General features: G+C 40.7%; 1 protein-coding gene across 2 annotated transcripts in view; it reads right to left on the bottom strand.

Moving 5' to 3' along the window:
- Nucleotides 1-20,937, bottom strand: part of PCDH11X (protocadherin 11 X-linked) — a 785,021-nt gene that overhangs the window by 599,019 nt on the left and 165,065 nt on the right. For both annotated transcript variants that reach the window (XM_058197152.1, XM_058197151.1), the window contains exon 3: nt 8,378-8,425. In XM_058197152.1, the coding sequence (XP_058053135.1) occupies nt 8,378-8,425 (48 nt within the window). The remainder of the gene's footprint in view (nt 1-8,377; nt 8,426-20,937) is intronic.

Below are 20,937 nucleotides of genomic sequence, written 5' to 3'. Positions count from 1 at the left end.
CTTCTTTGAACTATAATCATTAAGAGGGGGTAGGAAGGAGAAAGCAATTCAGACAGACTTCTTTTTATGACAGTATTTGGTGGAAATGCTAAACCGTATGAATCTGCATTCATCGCTGCACATATGTTGATAACATGACAAGCATAGCTTGTGGTTTCCTATATGCCAACTAGTTCCTTCCCATTATCTCGTGGGCTTATCAACAAACATTTATTTATTTATTGAAATTTATGGAGTTACCCATCTCAGTACAGTGACGTTGAGTGGTTAATTAAAGATGAAAAACGCGATACATCCAACATCTGCTGTAGACTTTTTAAAGACTTACTGCATCAACAAACCCTGATTACTATCCTCACTAACCAAGGACTGACGTTAAAATAATCAGCTCTTTCCTTGGCTTTGTTTCTTTCACTGGTGGTAGCTTTAAGTCGGAAAGCATTAAACGAGACAGCTGTTTGCATCAATCATGTTCACAACTAACCATAAGCTATGTCTATCATGTCACCAAGCATGAACTACATATCTTTTGAGTGATGGGTTCTTCCTGTTTACACCTTGGACATTTAACTACCATCTTTGCTAAAGAAGAAATAGTGGTATTTAACAAGAACAATGGAAACATTGGGACGCGGTGGCTCAGAGGCTGGGACGTTGAGCTTGTCGATCGAAAGATCGGCAGCTCAGCGGTTCAAATCCCTAGTGCTGCCGTGTAACGGAGTGAGCTCCCGCTACTTGTTCCGGCTTCTGCCAACCTAGCAGTTTGAAAGCACATAAAAAATGCAAGTAGAAAAAATAGGGACCACCTTTGATGGGAAGGTAACAGTATTCCGTGCGCCTTTGCCATTGAGTCATGCCGGCCACATAACCACGGAGACATCTTTGGACAGCACTGGCTCTTCGGCTTTGAAACGGAGATGAACACTGTCCCCTAGAGTCGGCAACGACTAGCACGTATGTGTGAGGGGAACCTTTACCTTTACCTTATGGAAACATTATACCATAACAAAAGAACAATGGCCACCTCATTTAAACAGTGTGTATACAGTAGTGGACAAAATTGTGGAAACCTTTTGGGAAAAGTGTACTTTTTAAAACTAGCTAATAACACCACTTTTTTTTTTTTTTGGAGTAGTACCATAAAATTATACATCATTGGAAAGATAATTTAATCAAGAATGTAATGTAATAACTTTTATGAAGGATTTGCTATTAGAATAGCAGTTACACTATAAAGGAGAAAAGTGAAACTTGGAAAAAATGAGATAGACAAAAATTATCACCATAGAAAAAACGAGAAATGATCACCATGTCAGTTAATACTTAGTTGGGTAACCTTTAGCATGGATTACGGCAGTGGTGGGATTCAGCCAGTTCGCACCACTTCGGGAGAACCGGTTGTTAACTTTCTGAGCAGTTGGGGAAACTGGTTGTTGGAAAAAATCATTAGGGCAGAGAACCAGTTGTTAAATTATTTGAATCCCACCACTGGATTACGGCCTTATAATGTCTTCCCATGCAGTGAACCAAGCCTTTTAGTTCTGCAGCTGTTATAATGTGAAACCAAGATTGAAGGATTGCTTCTATTAACTGGGTTTTATTGCTGGGTCGCTTCTGACTAACAAGTTTCTTTAGTGGCTCCATAGATTTTCAATTGAGTTAAGGTCTAGACTATTCTTAGGCCGTTCCAGCAACATTAACATTATCTTGAAACTCCCTCCCAAAAAAGTGATGTTATTAGTCATTAAAACTCAAAACTACACTTTTCCCAAAAGGGTTTCCACAATTTTGGCCACTACTGTATGTGTGAGTGTATGTGTTTGTGTGTGTGTTTGTGTGTCTGTCTGTCTGTCTGTCTGTCTGTCTATCTATCTATCTATCTATCTATCTATCTATCTATCTATCTATCTATCTATCTATCTATCTCTCCGTGGGAGTTTTCTGGAATGGATCTCCCTTTTTATCTAAAAGCTTTATCTTCATCCACATATAACAAAAAGCTAACAAAATGTTAGCCCAGGATTCAATGCACCCCAAGTGGCCTCCAAGCCAGCCCAGCTGGTTATAGCAAGTGGCAAAAACCGAACTCAACTTGGCTGATGCTATAAAAAAAAAACGCTAAGCAGAATCAGACACAAGCTCTTTTTGGATGACTGCCTGCCCAAGAAGATACCAAGGCTGTAGGCTAAGACAAGCAAGCTGAGAAGAACAAAAGCAATAATTTTGTAGCCTTGCCAAGAAAGAAAGAAAGAAAGAAAAAAACTACCTCCAAGTCAGGTCCATAAGTTCACCGAGAGTCAAGCTTGACTTGAGGGAGGTTTTAATCTTTTGAACCTTTTTTTAATCGTGTCCTTAAGCTTTCAATGGGAGTTTGAAACGTTCTCGGCCCCCCACCCCCAAAGCAGCTTCTACAGCACTTTTCCAACTTTTTAAATGGCCCCTAACTCTTCTCCAACTCCAAAAAGCCTAATGACGTGACACATCTTTAAGTTTGGAAGAACTTGTGGATGGCTGACTATGAGACTCCAGGCAATACAGCTGTCCTCAGTCACACAGTACAGCTGCTTTGCATATCTATCATCTGACTGCCAGCTATTTTCTGAATGTGATTCCTCCAGTCATTGAATATTCTTTATCATTAAATATTTGCCATATTTGTGGGTTGCCCTATTTTATTTTAATTTTTTTTTAAAAAGGGCGAATTGCCAGGAACCTTTTGGTGTGGAACAGAAATGGCCAAAAATTGCAACTGACTGTTGCAAGCAAATCAAAATAAAAACTGTTCAGCAGCTCTAGGTTTTTTTTTGTTTTTAAAATCTGCATGCCGTTCATGGCCGCGGTAAAAAAATCAGCATTCCAGATATTACAAATAATGCAATTGTTATAAATGTATGATGAGTGATAAGGAACCAGATGTAGGTCTTGTGAGTCATGGCGGGTGTGTGTGTGTGTGTGTCTCTCGTCACACTAAAATCAATACGTAGGAATAGAAATAAATTCTGCATGCACAGTAATATACAAAAATAACGTTTGGGTAGAATGAATGGGGAATAAAGGTTTTCACTTCCAGATGGGAGTATCAACCTGGGAAGGTGGAATCGCTCTCGTCATTTTTTCTTTTCTTTTCCCCCTTTTAAAGGAAAGGAGAGAGGGAAGAGAAAAAAAGAAGAAAAAAAACCCCTAGCAAAGACTTTTCCCTTAAGGAGAAAGAAGTGATTAGTATTCATCAATAGCATCTCTGTGAACGATGGAAAATGATGCTGACGGGCCCCAAAAGGAACACCGCCACCACAAACAAAGGAGAGAGTGATAATGGAGAATCGCCAAGGACGGAGGTGAAAACACGGAAAGAAGGATCGGAGGGCAATCTCATTCTTGCTTCGCTCTTCCTGGCTGTCGGGTCCGGGTTTTAACGCAAATCCAGACGAGAGAGGCCCAAGGTTTTGTAGTCTACAACAGAGCCGCCCTCCCATGCCCCCAGTGGTGGGTGTTGTGTCTCGCTCGCTTTCCCCGCAGCCGGGCCCCTCTTATCTCCTTCCGAACGCTGAGGAATGTCCTGGCATGCCTCCAGGCCCCAGCCCTGGCACCATGCCCAGACAGGCCGAGCACGAAGAAGGGCCTGACGTGCCTCCAGCCCCCAGCCCTGGATCCATGCCCAGGCAAATGGAGCAACTAGACCCCTCCCCCTCCCCCACATCATGTGAGCTTGAGGAATGTCAATTACCAACAGCTGGAGCTTGGAGAGATCCTCGCTTCAGGAGAATTTATAGGTGGCGTCAGCAAAAGGAAGGGAGGGGCAGGCCTGGATAAGTGCTGAGTCATGGAGCCACATCCCATGGCCTATATAAAGGATCTGCCTTCTGGCATTCTCTGAGTCAGGCAAAGTCTACCTTGGATTGCTGAAGTCACTTCCTGGTCTCCTGCCTGCCTTGAGAACTTTGCTAGGACTTTGGCAGAGCTGCAGAGGCACGCCTGATACAGACTTCCCCGACCCGGCCATCAGTGGAGGAGTGGGACACGACAGTGGGTTTCTACCGGTTCGCACTGGTTCGGGAGAAGCGGTAGTGGCGGGAGGCTCCACACACACACCCGGACGTCACCATGGACACCCTGTGCATGCGCAGAAGCGCCACGCACACAGAGTCCCTAACTGGTAGCGAAGCCACCACTGCCCCTCCTCCCACCTTTTGAGCACTAATGATCGGTTCCGTGGAGAAAGTTTTTTCCCATGTATCGGAGGGGGCGTGGTTTTACATGCTGCCTGCATACCACAGATGGGGCTACCACAGATGGGGTTTTGCAGCCTATAGCAGAGGCCTCAAAGCTTTTGGGCACCAGGGATTGGTTCCATGAAGAGTTTTTTTCACAGACTACATGGGGACGTGGTTTTGCGTGGTGCCTGCATATCATGGAATGGGACTTTGCTTATTTGCGTGGCCTGGTTGCTGGCAAGCCACGGACCAGTGCTGGTCCACAAACTGGGGACTGGGGACCCCAGTCTACAGTATAACAAAAATCATTGGATATTTTTACATGTCGAGGCTTAAGGCAACTGAGATCCCTTTCCCACTGCCACAATTTCCCCCATCCTAAATACATAGGCTTTGGCCAACCTAGCAGTTCGAAAGCACGTAAAAAATGCAAGCAGAAAAATAGGGACCACCTTTGCCTGCCACATGACCATGGAGACATCTTCGGACAGAGCTGGCTCTTCAGCTTTGAAACGGAGATGAGCACTGCCCTCTAGAGTCGGGAACGACTAGCACATATGTGCGAGGGGAACCTTTACCTTTAAATACATAGGCACAGAACGCTGTGACCTTCCCACCAAAGGTGGTCCCTATTTTTCCACTTGCATATTTTACATGCTTTCGAACTGCTAGGTTGGCAGAAGTTGGGACTAGTAACGGGAGCTCACTCTGTTACGCGGCGCTAGGGATTCGAACTGCCAAACTGCCGACCTTTCTCATCGACAACCTCAGCGTCTTAGCCACTGAGCCACCGCATGTCCCTAATGTAGACTTGTACTCTACAGTAAATAGTTGGAGAATTGTAGGCATACTTTTTTCCCTTCGTGTGTGAGGTTTTTTGTTTTTTGTTTAAAAAAATATATATATTATTATTTGCTTGCAAAGCTCCCGAGTTATGACTGGCGGTGTTTTGTTTTCTTTTGCTTGCGAAATCGGGAAGAAAAGAAAAGAAAGTAACCTCACAGAAGTGGGAGAGTTTGCTTCCATACGCTCCTTTTATTTGTATGCAATCTGACAATCATGCATGGATTCGTCTGTCTTCAGCTCTGCAACTACAACGCAGAGATTTTTAATTCAGGCAGAGGTTCTCCGCTTTGCTTTTTTCAACAAACGCAGATGATGAGAGCCGGCAATTTTTTTTTTCCTTTAAAAAAAGGTATAAGCCTGATGCTTGCCCTGCGTCTATTCTAGCAGTGTAATTCTTGACTAGGGCAGGAAAGTTGGGATTCAAATCATCCCCTCCCCCCCGCCCTCGGCAAAATACTTGCAGAGGAAGCAAGAGAGAGAGAGAAAAATAAGTTTAAAACAGGGGGAAATTATTTAAATGCCTATATTAATGCACGGCAACACATATAGAGGGAATCCTCGATTTATTTATTTATTTATTAATTATTGAAAAAGTTTTAACAAACAAAAACATTTTTACCCCCCTTTTCCCCCTCCCCCATAAAACCCCTTCCCCCCCCACCCCGGCTTCCCGGGTCAATCACAAGGTATTGTTATACATAAACCAAACATAGAGTAAAATTTTTCCTTCTAATCCAATTAACCTCATCCAAGTCTTTTCATTTCCTGACCCCCTCCCCATTATATAAAATAATACATCCTAATTATTCAAAGGCAATCTGATATCTCTTAATCTGATATCTGTTTTGTAAATAATCAATCCATTTTTTTCCATTCAATTAAATATCTTTCCTGCGTATTGTCTAAATCCTCGATTTATGACCAAAACCGTAGCCCCAAATTTCTGTTGCTAAGTGAGTTTAAAACGAGGGGAAATTATTTAAGTGCCTGTTATTACTGCACGGCAACACATATACACGTAGTCCTTGATTTACGACCAAAACCATAGCCCCAAATTTCTGTTGCTGAGCGACTTTTGCCTTATTTTATGACTTTTTTTGCCACGGCTGTTACGTCAATCATTGTGATTCTTAATTAAGATTGTAGTTCACAACTAATATAGTTAGTTGTGGTCAGTGGTTTCCCCATTGACTTTGCTTGTCAGAAGGTCACGGAAGGTCACAGAAGGGGGGGGTCACATGACCCCTTGAATTTTGATCACATGATCGTGGGGATGTTGCAATGGTTGTAAGTGTGAAAAATGGTCATAAGTCATTTTTTTAGTGTCGTAACTGTGGACAGTCACTAAATGAACTGTTGTAAGTCAAGGACTACCTGGAGATATACATATATACATATATACTTATACATATACATATACATATACATCAGTGGTGGGTTTCAAAAATTTTTACTACTGGTTTTGTGGGCGTGGATTGGTGGGCATGGCTTGGTGGGCGTGGCAGGGGAAGGATACTGTAAAATCTCCATTCCTACCCCACTCCAGGGGAAGGTTACTGCAAAATCCCCATTCCCTCCCGATCAGCTGGGACTCGGGAGGCAGAGAATAGATGGGGGTGGGGCCAGTCAGAATTTTTACTACCGGTTCTCTGAACTACTCAAAATTTCCGCCACCGGTTCTCCAGAACTGGTCAGAACCTGCTGAAACCCACCTCTGATATACATATACATATACATATACATATACATATACATATACATATACATATACATATACATATACATATACATATATACATAAACTTGACAGTAAATGTGTGTTAATGCTTAATGGCAAACATGCATAACAGCAGGCAAATAGAAAAAATATATATATATTCCTGAAAAATCATTTAAACTGGGATTTTTCTTGCTTTTTCCTCCTTTTCTATGCAGGATGGCAAAACTTATATCCCAGCATCAGAGACAAGATTGCTCTGATATTTCATTTAGATTTCATAAAAGAAGAAGGAGGAGGAAGAGGAGGAGGAGGAGGAGGAGGAGGAGGAGGAGGAGGAGGAGGAGAAGAAGAAGAAGAAGAAGAAGAAGAAGAAGAAGAAGAAGAAGAAGAAGAAGAAGAAGAAGAAGAAGAAGAAGAAGAAGAAGAAAGTACTGCCTGAATAATCAAAGGTGTGAAAAGACATTGATGGCTATTAATAAACATGAGTTCTGCAATCTTGAAATAGCAATGATCAGCTAATGCAGGGGTGTAAAATTCAAGGCCGGGAGGAAGGGGGGCAGATCTGGCCTGCGGGGTGCTTAGATCTGGCCTGCGGGGCTGCCCTGGAAACAGCAAAGGATCGGGCCACGGTGCCTCTGCCAGCAAAAACAGAGCTCGGGTGGGCCACAAGCGGCCATCTTGAGTTCCATTTTCACTGGCAGAGAGTTGCAGGAACCCATCACAGCCAAAAACGGATCTCAGGAGCATTTAGGCTACCACAGGCACCCCAACACGAGTGACGCCGAATTGGCCAAACTGAAATCGAGTTTGACACCCCTGAGCTAATGCATGGCAATCTTTGTGATCAGAAGATAGATAGATGAAGATAGATAGATAGATAGATAGATAGATAGATAGATAGATAGATAGATAGATATAGAGATAGATAAAGATAGATAGATAGATAGATAGATAGATAGATAGATAGATAGATAGATAGATAGATAGAGATAAAGATAGATAGATAGATAGATAGATAGATAGATAGATAGATAGATAGATAGATAGATAGAGATAAAGATAGATAGATAGATAGATAGATAGATAGATAGATAGATAGATAGATAGATAGATAGATAGATAGATAGATAGATAGATAGATAGATAGATATAATTGGATGACTATGACAGGAAGCAACAATCAGTCAAGATGAAGGACATCCACATCACAAATGCTTCACATCCCCTGAAAATGTAATTATTTTCACTAAGGACCTACTCCAGCCGTCAAATGATGGGTTTTCCAGGTGACATTTAGTGATGTGCATGCAGCTATCGCAAAGCTCTAATATTAGATGTCATGCAGAACCCGAAACTTAATTTACTATGGAGATTCTTTCAAGATACTATGATACACATCAACTTATTGAAATACGCACTTACCTTCACAATTTCAAATACATAGAAATGTTTCAGTCATGTTTCAACACTCAGTCTTCCCGTTTTTAGCATTTTGAAAGAAAAAAATGACCGGCGTCCCTTTCATAGAACAATTATTTGACCATATTTAAAGAATTGAAAAGGAAGGGAAGGGAATATCTGAGCGTGGGTATGTAATTACCTGTTCATTTGTAATGGATCCAAAAGTCCGTTTCGGAGCGGTTTTGGGCTGTCATGTAAATACAAAAAAAATGAGAAAGTATCTCTTTAAATGTTTCAAAAGGAATCAGGTTGTTGTTTTTTTAAAGGATAAAGAACAATCTCAATTCAAATATTTTTTTTTAATTACTCCTCCATTCCTATGCAGCTACCATGTTTCCCTGAAAATAAGACCCTGTCTTGTATTTTTTGGAACCCTGAAATAAGCACTTGGCCTTATTTTTGGGGAGGTCTTATTATTTTGGGGTGAGTGGAGCAAGACAGAGATCCTCTTGCTGTCTTACCTGATTTCCAGCTGTGTCTCCCTAACCCTCACCAGAGGAAATGGCGGGGACCGGCTGCACATGCGGTTAAATATTTTCTGGGAGGGCTTATTTTTGGGGAGGGCTTATTTTAGCACATGCACTCAAAAGCCCGATTGGGTCTTATTTTCGGGGAAACACGGTAGGCTGCTGAAAATGCACAAGAAATATTCAATATTTAGCATCTCTCTTTTGCAGAGACATATGTAAGAACAATGCAAGATCTTAAAATAGGGAATAAAGTGGGATTTTTTTTAAAAAAATGCACAAGCTCCCAACAAGAAAGCCAGTTCAAAAATGTAAGACAGTCAGATTCAAATGCTCGTTTTCTTTGCACAGGTATCTGTGAGTGAGATGGGCATTACCTAATTTTTTTATTTATTTATTTTGTTACAACAGTATACAGAAGCATCAACATAAATCAACAAAATACCATATAAGCATATATATGAGCAAAAGTATGTAATGATTGTATTAATTTGATATAATGAAAGGAAACAATAGGACAGGAATGGTAGGCACTTTTGTGCTCTTATGCACGACCCTTATAGGAATGGGGTGAGGTCAATGGTAGACAGTTTTTGGTTAAAGCTTTTGGGAGTTTGACAAGAGACCACAGAGTCAGGCAGTGTGTTCCAAGCATTAACAACTCTGTTACAAAAGTCATATTTTCTACAATCAAGATTGAAGCAGTTAACATTAAGTTTGAATCTATTGTTTGCTCTTGTATTATTGCGATTGAAGCTGAAGTAGTCTTTAACAGGAAGGACATTACAATAGAAGATTCTGTGTGTTAAACACAGGTCTTGTCGAGTTCTAGGTTTTCTAATCCCAGGATTTCGAGTCTGGTGGGATAAGGTATTTTATTGTTTTCAGAGGAATGGAGAACTCTTCTTGTAAAATATTTCTGGACACGTTCAATTGTATTGATGTCAGAGATGTGGTATGGGTTCCAGACAGGTGAGCTGTATTCAAGAATAGGTCTGGCAAATGTTTTGTATGCTCTGGTTAGTAGTGTAGAGTTTTTGGGAAAGCAGCTATGCAAAATTAGGTTTACAACTCTTAGAGCCATTTTTGCTATGTAGTTGCAGTGGGCTTTGGCACTTAGATCGTTTGATATGTAAACTCAAATATGTAAATTTGATAAATAAATACAAGTAGTCCTCGACTTAAAACAGTTCAGTCAGCGGCCGTTCAAAGTTACAACAGCACTGAAAAAAGTGACTTAGGCATCTTTTTTTTACGACCATTGCAGCCTTCCCATGGTCACATGATCAAAATTCAGAACGCTTGGCAACTGACTCATATTTATGGCGGTTTCACTTAGCAGCAGAAATTTTGGGCTCAATTGTGGTCATAAGTTGAGGACTGCCTATCAAAAAAATTAAGGCCCATTTCCTTGATTCTCAAAAAAATAATAATAATAATCCAAGATCAATCTTGGAACACAAATAACGATATTAGCCAATTACCTTGCAATCACTTGTTTGCAACTGGGTGAATTGCAAATCCGCAAGTTCCTACAACTTTCCTATTTTTGTAAGCAAATACAATATGCTTGTTGGGCTGCCGAAACAGAAAATAATATCAACGTTGAATGGAAAAGGGAAAATGGGAGAACTGGACCTCTTGTTGGAAAGCTCCCATGTCTCTAATGTACTACTAACGTAACTCCATTTTTCCCGATGCAAAACTGTGCAGAATTCTCTAAATAACGTGTCGGCTGTACATTCTATGGCAGAATCATAGAATATAGAATAACAGAATTGGAAGGCACCATGGAGGTCTTCCAGTACAGCCCCCTGTTTCCATAGATGGCAGTTTCTAAAACGGACAGATAAGCCAGCACACAATACTGTATCCATACAGTGGATCCACTAGATCCAAGGAATTCAACCTTACAACTACAATTTACACCGCTCCCATTTCCTTAGCTAAGTGTGCTCCTATATCCCATACCCTGTTTTTACTTGTGAGTTTTCTCCTTCGGCTCCAGGTGGCCAGCATCAGTCTATCCTTGCATCATATTGAATAGAGTAGAGTAGAGTAGAGTAGAGTAGAATAGAATAGAATAGAATAGAATAGAATAGAATAGAATAGAATAGAATAGAATAGAATAACAGAGTTGGAAGGGATCTTGGAGGTCTTCTAGTCCAACCCACTGCTTAGGCAAGAAACCCTACACTACTTCAGACAAATGGTTATCCAACATCTTCTTAAAAACTTCCAGTGTTGGAGCATTCACAATTTCCGGAGACAAGTTGATCCACTGATTAATTGTTCTAACTGTCAAGAAATTTCTCCTTAGTTCTAGGTTACTTCTCTCTTTGATTAGTTTCCACCCATTGCTTCTTGTCCTACACCCAGGTGCTTTGGAGAATAGCTTGACTCCCTCTTCTTTCTGGCAATCCCTGAGATATTGGAAGACTGCTCTCATGTTACCCCTAGTCCTTGTTTTCAACAGACTAGACATACCCAATTCCACCAACTGCTCTTCATATGTTTTACCCTCCAGTCCCCTAAATCATCTTTGATGCTCTTCTCTGCACTCTTTCTAGAGTCTCCACATCTTTTTTTTTACATGGTAGCGACCATCATAATAACAAAATGTAAACACAAAAGAATATAAGGATGGCTGAAAGGAAAAGCTCAGTTTTAATTCAAGGGAAGAACAGTTCAAATGGCTGGTTATATCCGGATTGTTTGGGAATATAAGCAGCTTAATATTTTCAAGTCCTGCGTCAAAAATATTGTAGTAGTTCTACTAGATTTGATGGACCATTAGGCTTATTGAAACAAACCTAGCTCTTATGCATGCAGTTATTCAGTCAGTATATACCAGGGGGGAAAACAACGAAAACAATGACCATGGGATATTTCTTGAGCTACGAATCTAAACTTTACCTACTTTGGTTTCCCTTTCAAAGCCAAATCAAAAGTCACATTATCCTGCAATCAACTACATGAGGGTAGTAGGATGTGCAGAGATGACAGAATGGAGCTGCCAGATTTCACGATCACATGTTTAGAATTTAGAGACCTTCCTTCTAAGTGGGCAACGACACCAGTTGTCAAACCGTCTGGACTCCTGCCAAGTGTGGACTAGCTGGTAGACTGCACCAAACTCTCATGCAAACGGTAAGACTCAGTCGTCGAAATCCAGTTAAGTAGCCTTCAGACATTGATTTTAATCAGCTTAAGCACTTTATACACTGTGTTAGATGGAGAACAAGATCTTTCTCTAATAATGTCATTAAGTCTGCAAGCTGAGGAGTTTGAGCAAGTCCCATCAATCTTTCCAGCAAAGCATGCTGAAAACTTACACGTTATAGCAGGGGTGAAATCCAGCAGGTTCTGACAGTTTCTGGAGAACTGGTAGTGGGAATTTTGAGTAGTTCGGAGAACTGGCAGCAGAAATTTTGAGTAGTTCGGAGAACTGGCAGCGGAAATTTTGAGTAGTTCGGAGAACTGGCAGCGGAAATTTTGAGTAGTTCGGAGAACTGGCAGCGGAAATTTTGAGTAGTTCAGATAACTGTCAAATACCACCTCTGGCTGCCCCAAAGTGCGATGGGAATGGAGATTTTGCATTATCCTTCCCCCAGGAATGGGGAGAGAATGGGGATTTTGCAGCATCCTTCCCCTGGAGTGGGATGGGAATGGAGATTTTTCAGTATCCTTCCCCTGCCGCGCCCACAGAACCGGTAGTAAAAAAAAAATTGAATTTTAATACTGCGTTATACCTGAGGCGTAGGTGACTTTCCATCCATAGACTGGCTTTGCACACTCCCGTAAACCATGGTTTGCCCACCCATAACCGCCTTTACGTAGCAGGCTAACCCCAAACGATAACAAAATGACTTTAGTAGGACACAATATTTTATAGTGAACAGTGGCACTTTTGGGAATTTGTCCAGGTAGTTCTCGACTTAGGACCACAATTCAGCCCAAACTTTCTGTGGTTAAGTGAGACATTGGTCAAATGGGTTTTGCCTCATTTTAAGACTTTTCTGGCCACGGTCGTTAAGTGAGTCACTGCAGGCGTTCATTAGTAACACAGTTGTTAAGTGAATCTGGCTTCCCCATTGATTATGGTTTGTTAAAAGGTCACCCAAGGGGATCATATGACCCCGCAACACTGCAACCTTCATAAATAGGAGTCAATTGCCAAAAGTCTCAATTTTGATCACGTGGCCATGGGAATGCTGCAATGGTTGTAAGTGTGAAAAATGGTCGCAAGTCACTTTTTTCAAGGCTATTGTAACTTTGAACAGTCACTAAATGAACTGTTGTTAGTTGAGGGTTACCTGCATTTGTCAAGACACGGCCCAGTGGACAATTATTAGAAACCGATCCCACCAGATTCTCTTTCAGACAATCTATATTTCATTCTCCGCAGTAGGTGTTTCACCTTAAACTTTCCATTGTGTTTTACTGTCTCTTTCTTTAAAAAAAAAAAAATAAGAGATGCAAAATAGTATTAAACTCATTTGAAACTCAAGGTTCATCTTATGCCTCCCTCATTAAAATCACACCACTTTGTTCAGTTCTTCCTTCCATTCTAAACATTTAAGGATGAAGAGATAAAAGGAAGAGCAAGACAATAAAGAGTTTGTTGTTCAACAGGAAAACAACAATAACAACAACAAAAAACATTTCAACAATTATCTATTTCTGATGGTTTTTTCCATTCGCCATATTGCACGCATTTTCCAAAAAGACTCAACTTTTAAGACCAACATTTAAAATGAGAAATCTGAATTCCATGAACTGCAGCATTTAGGATTGATCCATCAATTTGCTGGATATCCCTGCATGGATACAGAACTTATCCTATCAACCATATGAATCTCAGTCCAAATATTTTTGCTTTATTACTGTAGGATCAAGTGTCGCTATAAGGCCCATCTTTAGCAATAGAGATAGCACTTCATAGTTCTTTTACAGCACTCTCTAAGTGGTTTGCAGAGTCCACATACTTCTAAGAATGATTTTGGATACATAAATATTCAAAATAAATTGATGGTTCTAATGAGACATCATCCTGCCAACAAAAGTGTGTATAGTCAAGACTATGGTTTTCCAAGTTGCAATGTATGGCTATGAAAGTTGGACCATAAGAAATTATGGCTGAGCGCCAAAGAATTGAGGCCTTTGAACTATGGTGCTGGAGAAGACTCCTGTGAGTCCCCTGGACTTCAAGAAGATCAAACCGGTCAGTCCTAGAGGAGATCAACCCTGACTGCTCTTTAGAAGGCTGGATCCTGAAGATGAAACTCAAATATTTTGGCCACCTAATGAGAAGGAAGGACTCACTGGAGAAGAGCCTAATGCTGGGAAAGACTGAGGGCAAAAGAAGAAAGGGACGATGGAGAACGAGGTGGTTGGATGGAGCCACTGAAGCAGTTGGTCTGAGCTTAGATGGACTCCAGATGATGGTAGAGGACAAGAAGGCCTGGAGGAACGTTGTCCATGGGGTCGTGATGGGTCGGACACAACTTTGCAACTAACAACAACAACAATGTTTTCAAGCGTAGCCATCTGCCAAAAACAAGGCTCAGATTCACCATCTTCTGCAATGTATTCAGTAAGTAGTCAGATTTCCATAAATTCTGGAATCTAAGGTCATACCATAACCTACCACATCAGGAACACAGGTAATTGGGGTATCTGAAGAAATGGATCCATAATCCTAAATGAGGTTGGCTTCTTCTTAACAAGAAACTAACATCTATTAACCATTTCCTCTGTTATTAAGTAATTATTAAGGAGAACAATGCAAATCTGAAGAGGCCCTTTCTTGGTCTCTGCATGATCCATTTCACACAAAGTCAGAGGAACTAAAAAAAAAAATGGGAAAGGGATGAAGAATGAAAGAAGCTAATTCTTCTTCCCATCAAAGTCCATTAGCTGCATGGAGACACATTTATACGAACCACAGAAAGCAGGAGACCAATTCTAACTTTGAAAGACAGATTAGAATATCAGTTATGACTGTGCTTTGTTCTAAATACAGCAGTTTCTCTCCAGCCTGAAGGAAGATTCCAGAAACATCAAGTTTTGTGGGTGGGTGGGTGGGTGGGGGGCTGTATTTCCCCCCTTTTTTTCTATGGCTATTGTGATAGAAGCTAACAGGAACGTTTGCTGTTATGTAACATGCTCGGCCTACAGCCATAGCAGTGAAGTGCTATTAGCACATTAAAGTTCATCTCAAGATTGTTGATTCTGCAGCCAAAGTTGTGATGATGATGATTTTTTTAATTAAATTATGATAGTTGGATGCCTCGGTTGGTGATTTTCATGTAAAGAAAGGATGGATGATCTAAGTCAGGGGTGTTAAACTCAATTTTATTAAGGGCCACATCAGGGTTGTGTTTGACCTCGGGGGGGCTGGGGTGGGTGTGGTCAGGGTGGGCACATGGCCAGCTTGACGTCATTTGTGTCGGGATGCCTGTGGTGGCCCGAGCGCTCTGCCCAGCGAAAATGGGCTCCCGAGCTCCGTTTTCAGCTGTGACGGCCTCCTGCAGCCCTCTGCCAATGAAAACATAGCTCAGGAGAGTTGCCTGTGATCCTCCCAAGCTCTGTTTTCGCTAGCAGAGGTACCGCGTGCCTATCCTTCACTGTTTCTAGGGGGCAGCCTCATGAACCAGATCGAAGCACCTTGCGAGCTGGATCCGGGCCCTCAGATCTTGAGTTTGGCACCCGTGATCTAAGTAATGGGGTGGTTCCATATCTGATTAGATCAGTGGTTCTCAACCTTTATAGTTCTGCGACCCCTTTAATACAATTCCCCATGATGTGGCGACCCCAACTGTAAAATTATTTTTGTTTTGAATTTATCGTGCCTGAAGCCACATTGGCTAGTGATCTGAACTGCTTGCGATTGCCTTGAGGACGGAGGCATTAAAGCGGAGACTCCTCCTCTATTAAGTTTATCACGTCTGAAGCCAGATTAGGCTAGCGATTGGGAGTGATTGCAGCTGGCTTGAGAGGGAGACATCAGAGCAAAGATTTTTCTCTATTTTAACTCATCGCGCCTGAAGCCGAATTCAGCTAGTGATTTGAAGAGCCTGCAGCTGGCTTGTGGAGTCAACCATTGGAGCGCGATTCTTTGACTCACAAGTATACTTCCCATATTTCCGATGGTCTTAGGTGACCCCTGGGAAATTGTCATTCGACCCCCAACGGGGTTGTGACCCACAGGTTGAGAACCGCTGGATTAGATGCTCTCAGCAAATATTATATTGGGATCTAACTCCAAAACTAGTAGTATTGAATAAATACCCAAGTATAGTTTTAGGGAATGGACCAATGGAAGAACTTTCTCCCTGCAAGCCAATTTTAAACCATAAATGGAGACCCTAGGCCACAGGCTTGGCATTGCTGTCAAGAGGTACAACAGCCTATCTAACAAGGACAACAAACTTAAATGGATATCCTTACATAGCTGCTGCTTAATCTTCAAGTACCATCTGTTCTTGTGTTATTTACTGTAAGTTTGTTAGGTTTTTATCCTAAGTTTTCCCCAAGAGCTCAAAGAAATATATGTGTGTATTTGTGGTTTCTGTGTGCTTGTGTGTGTGTGTGTGTGTGTGTATGTGTGAAAGAGAGGGAGGGAGAGAAACTCTATATCTCTATGGTATTTCTGCTTCATTTTATATTCATAACTGTTGACAGTGATTGGCCTAAATTTGAACATAACCTTTGTCACGCAGTACCTCTAGATTTCCACACATGAACGCAAATGAACGTATTTGGACTCAAAATGTCAGTGTTGCCCAACTATTATAACCATAAATAATGCCCTCTCTTAATTAGTGAAGAGAAAGTCTAAGTCCACTGTGTGAGATTAAAAATGCCCAGAGAATTTGAGAACAGGAAGGTAATTTCATCTTGCTGCATTTTAAGCTTTGAAGCGCTAATAATAGTAGCTACTCTGAGGAACCAAGCTGGGTGTAATGTGTTTGGTATTTGGATGGGAGACTTATTATGGAATTCTTGGACTATACATTAAACCTGGAAGCAAAGAGAAAAGAAAATCTTAGAAAACCTCTTTTCCGCTTTTCCATCTTGAAAAGTGTCCATCCTTAACACAACTATTACAGTGTAATTCCATCAATCTGACTCTGGATGCCTCAAATTCCTACCTAAAGACTTTCTAAAGAAATTGAAGGCAACATCAAAAATGTTTTTAAAAAACCCAAACTTTAACTCTGGCCACATCATAGAAAGAGAACCTATCTAAAATGTTCTATAGGTGACACCTACCACAGTTAGGCTAGCCAAAATGTACAAAAATGCTGGAAATGTGATCAAATACCGAGCACCTATTAGCACATGTGGTGGACATGTAGAAAAGCAAAATAATACTGGCAAAGGATCTGAATGTGGTTCGAAGAAATTTATTTATTTATTTATTTATTTATTTAATCAAATTTTTATACCGCCCTATCTCCCGAAGAACTCAGGGCGGTTTACAGCCCGATAAAAATACAAATATAATACAAGATAAAACACTAAATTAAAAAACTTATTTAAGTAGGCCAAAATTTAAAATTACAATTAAAATGATAAAAACCCCATTAAAATTAAAATTAAAATTAAAATTCTAGTCCAGTCCTGCACAGATAAATAGAGGTGTTTTAAGCTCGCGGCGGAAGGTTCAAAGGTCAGGAAGTTGGTGGAGTCCTGGGGGAAGTTCATTCCAGAGGGTGGGAGCCCCCACAGAGAAGGCCCTTCCCCTGGGTGTCGCCAGTCGGCACTGCCTGGTGGACGGCACCCTAAGGAGTCCCTCCCTGTGAGAGCACACGGGTCGGTGGGAGGCAGTTGGTGGCAGTAGACGGTCCTGTAAATAGCCCGGCCCTAAGCCATGGAGCGCTTTGAAGATGGTTACCAAAAAATGACTGGACAGAGATTGGAACTCAAATCAGAACTATTCCTATTAGGAATTCTAAAAGAAGGTCTGAACAAAGGGTTAACGTATTTAATACTGCATATCACAACAGCAATGAGAATAGTTTATGCCCAACAATGGAAGAGTGAAAACATACCTAAAGAAAGGGAAATAACAAAGAAAATACTTGACTGTGCGGAATGCGATAGACTGATGCTAGAACTGAAAAATAAAGGAGAGACAGAATACTATGAAGATTTGGGATAGATTTTACCAGTGGTTAGACTTAAGGAATGGAAGTCGGAACGGATAAGAAAAAAGGATGCGTAGATTGAAACAAGAGGCAATATATGCAATATATTAGGTAATTGTAAGCGTGTATAAGAGGTTAAGTATGTGTATATAATTAGTAAGTAGTAATGTATATTGAATACATAAGAGACTTATGTTACACTTCGTATGGCAGAGATATTGCCAAGACAGCTCCACCATGTCCAACTTTTTCTTTTAACAATAAAGGTTTTTTTAAAAAAATTAAAAATGTTCGAAGAAAATTTTTTTGGTATAGTGGTAGATGTATAACATTTATAAATCTTTTATTTTATGTACACTGAGAGCATATGCACCAAGACAAATTCCTTCTGTGTCCAATCACACTTGGCCAATAAAAAAATTCTATTCTATTCTATTCTATTCTATTCTATTCTATTCTATTCTATTCTATTCTATTCTATTCTATTCTATTCTATTCTATTCAGGAGTCTACTGATGGTATAGGGCCTTGATGGCAAATCTATGGCTGGTTTCTTTTGTGCACATGCGCACCAACCAGCTGATCTTTGGTGTGCCATAGCCCCAGAAACCCCAAGACCAGCTGGTTGGTGCACATGTGCGTGCCAGCCACCTGGTCTTTGAGTTTCCGGCGCTCCAGTGTGCATCAAGACCATGTGACCAGTGTACATGCAGGTGCTGGAAACCAGAGCACCAGGTGGGCAGTGCACACATGCACACCAGCCAGCTGGTTTTCATGTTTCTGAGGCTCTGGCGCACACGTGCATTCCAATTTGGGCACTTTGTGCTGAAAAGGTTCGCCATCACTGGTATAGGGTTTCCTGCCTGAGCAGTGGGTTGGACGAGAAGATCTCCAAGGTCGCTTCCAACTCTGTTGTTCTGTTATTCTGCTACTTTCCCCCCCACCCTTGACCTGTGTTCAGCTTAGCTCTCTAAAAACAATGTAAATACTTGTTTTTGGAAGGAGTTTAAATTTTTTCTGCTCCTCAAGGAGATTTGAAAACTCTAGACTGGCTCTCCCCAGGGCTCAATGGTAATTTGCAAAAGAGTTCTTCATCATTCCGAATGCAATATGTCTTATAACAGGTATGCAAATGAAAGAAAAGCAAAAACAAACCACATTTTTTTTTCATAATTGCTCTTTCTATATGTATGTTGGCCGGGGGGGCGGGGGGAGGTTAAAAAGTTTGTCACTATAAAATATCAAGAAACGACATTGATCATTTCATCAACATTTTCTTCCAGGAACAAGTCTTTAGAGTTTAGAAAAAAGAAAGGCCCTCTAAACAATCAAAAAGTCAAAATCTATTCTTCTCTCATTGGGGCATGATTTAATATATACCATTAGATTACTTTTTTTCCTATATTATAACACTTTTTTCTTTTCCTACCAATTTGGGTAAACGAAGGTTGCAAACTGCAAGATGCACAGAATATAGGAAAGTGTCCAAATTGAGAACGGAAATCCATTTAAGGATTTATATTTGTAGATGGTAATTCCCTCACCACCCTGTCATGTTTATAATAATGGCTGTTGGGAGCTGCAGTAGATTTGAAGTCTTTGTTCCTTGCAGAAATTGAAAAGCAAACATAAGAAACATGTTGAAATCCTTCATCCTTGGAGGATCACTTCCATTTTAGTTATTTCTTTGTTGTTGTTGTTTTACTGTTCAAAGTGATTTCAAGACAGAATTGTTAAAAGCACTGAGATAGACATACACACCTATCTATTCCTTGGAAAAGGCCACTGTCTGCATATTGGAAGTCAGCTACACCACATCAAAACGTAACAAATCTGACTAAATTGGTCAGACAAAGCCCAGAGCTCTAAGGAACGGATAAATAGCATCAGCAAGTCTCAGGTTTAAACTTAATAAGAGTTATTAACTCACACAGACTCATTCCTTAAATCTTCCAGCATTTTGATTCGAGAAACAGGAAAAGTATCGCCTGTCATTCTTTAAAAATGCGATTGCTTAAAAGTAGGGTAACGAAATCGCAGGTAGTCTTCAATTAACAACAGTTCATTCAATTGAAATCTACAGCGGGACTAAAAAAAGTGAATTATGTCCGTTTTTCACACAACCCTTACAGAATCCCCGTCGTCACACGATCAAACTGCGATTGAACATTCTTTTTGTTAAAAGGAACGTAAACAAAATGAAATGTGAGATGCGTAAAAGGAATCAAAGTATCCGTCACGAAGTATGACTTGACTCGACTCTGAATATCTCGTATTTCATAATCTCATTCTGTTTTCGATTAAAATGGAAACCCATAGAGAAATGCTTCCCAGGTAAGTGACGTTACATTGCTGCATTTTTATTTATACATTTATAGCTTTCACGTCTTATTTGCTTCATCGGTGAGCGATGATAATTGCAAAGGTATTCCTGGACTCCAATTTATATAATCTAACCACTAATCATGATTGTTCGCATGGATGGGAATTGAAGTCCAGCAACATCTGGCGGGATAATGGATCCTTATCTACTGTTACCTTTCTACTACCAGTTTCTTTTTAAAAAAATAAAATAAGACAGTCTATATTGTCTAAGCGAGGTAGGAGAAATGTTTCCTCGTCCTGTGGTTGCGTTTTAATTTGCTCTTAATTACCACATTAATTGTGCTTTTTAACTTCATTGCCATTTTTCATTAACTGCCTTGAATGCCATCTGTTGGCTGAAAGGACTAGGTGAGATGCCCGTTTGTATGGAAGAACAGTGATAGATATTTACTATAAGGGGGGGGGAATAGACTTGTCAACTGAAAGGCAAACATTCATCTCAAGTAATAGATTAGCGGCGGTTACTTTTTAATGGGCAAAAAAACCCCAACAGATCTTGCTACCATCCTCACCATCTCAGAACACTCCAATAAGTTGGTTACAACTTTTCAACTCCAGTCCTGGGATCTATATTTTCAGCAAACCTGAATGACCTCAAATCAGAAAAGGTTGTTCTACAACAGTTTGATAACTGGGGGGGGGGGGGGGGCAGGAGGAACTGCGAAACCTTTCAAGTCACCCAAGAAAATCCA

This window comes from Ahaetulla prasina, chromosome 11, assembly GCF_028640845.1.
Source record: "Ahaetulla prasina isolate Xishuangbanna chromosome 11, ASM2864084v1, whole genome shotgun sequence".
Classification (NCBI taxonomy): Eukaryota; Metazoa; Chordata; class Lepidosauria; order Squamata; family Colubridae; genus Ahaetulla; species Ahaetulla prasina.
This window is presented reverse-complemented; position numbering and strand designations above follow the sequence as displayed.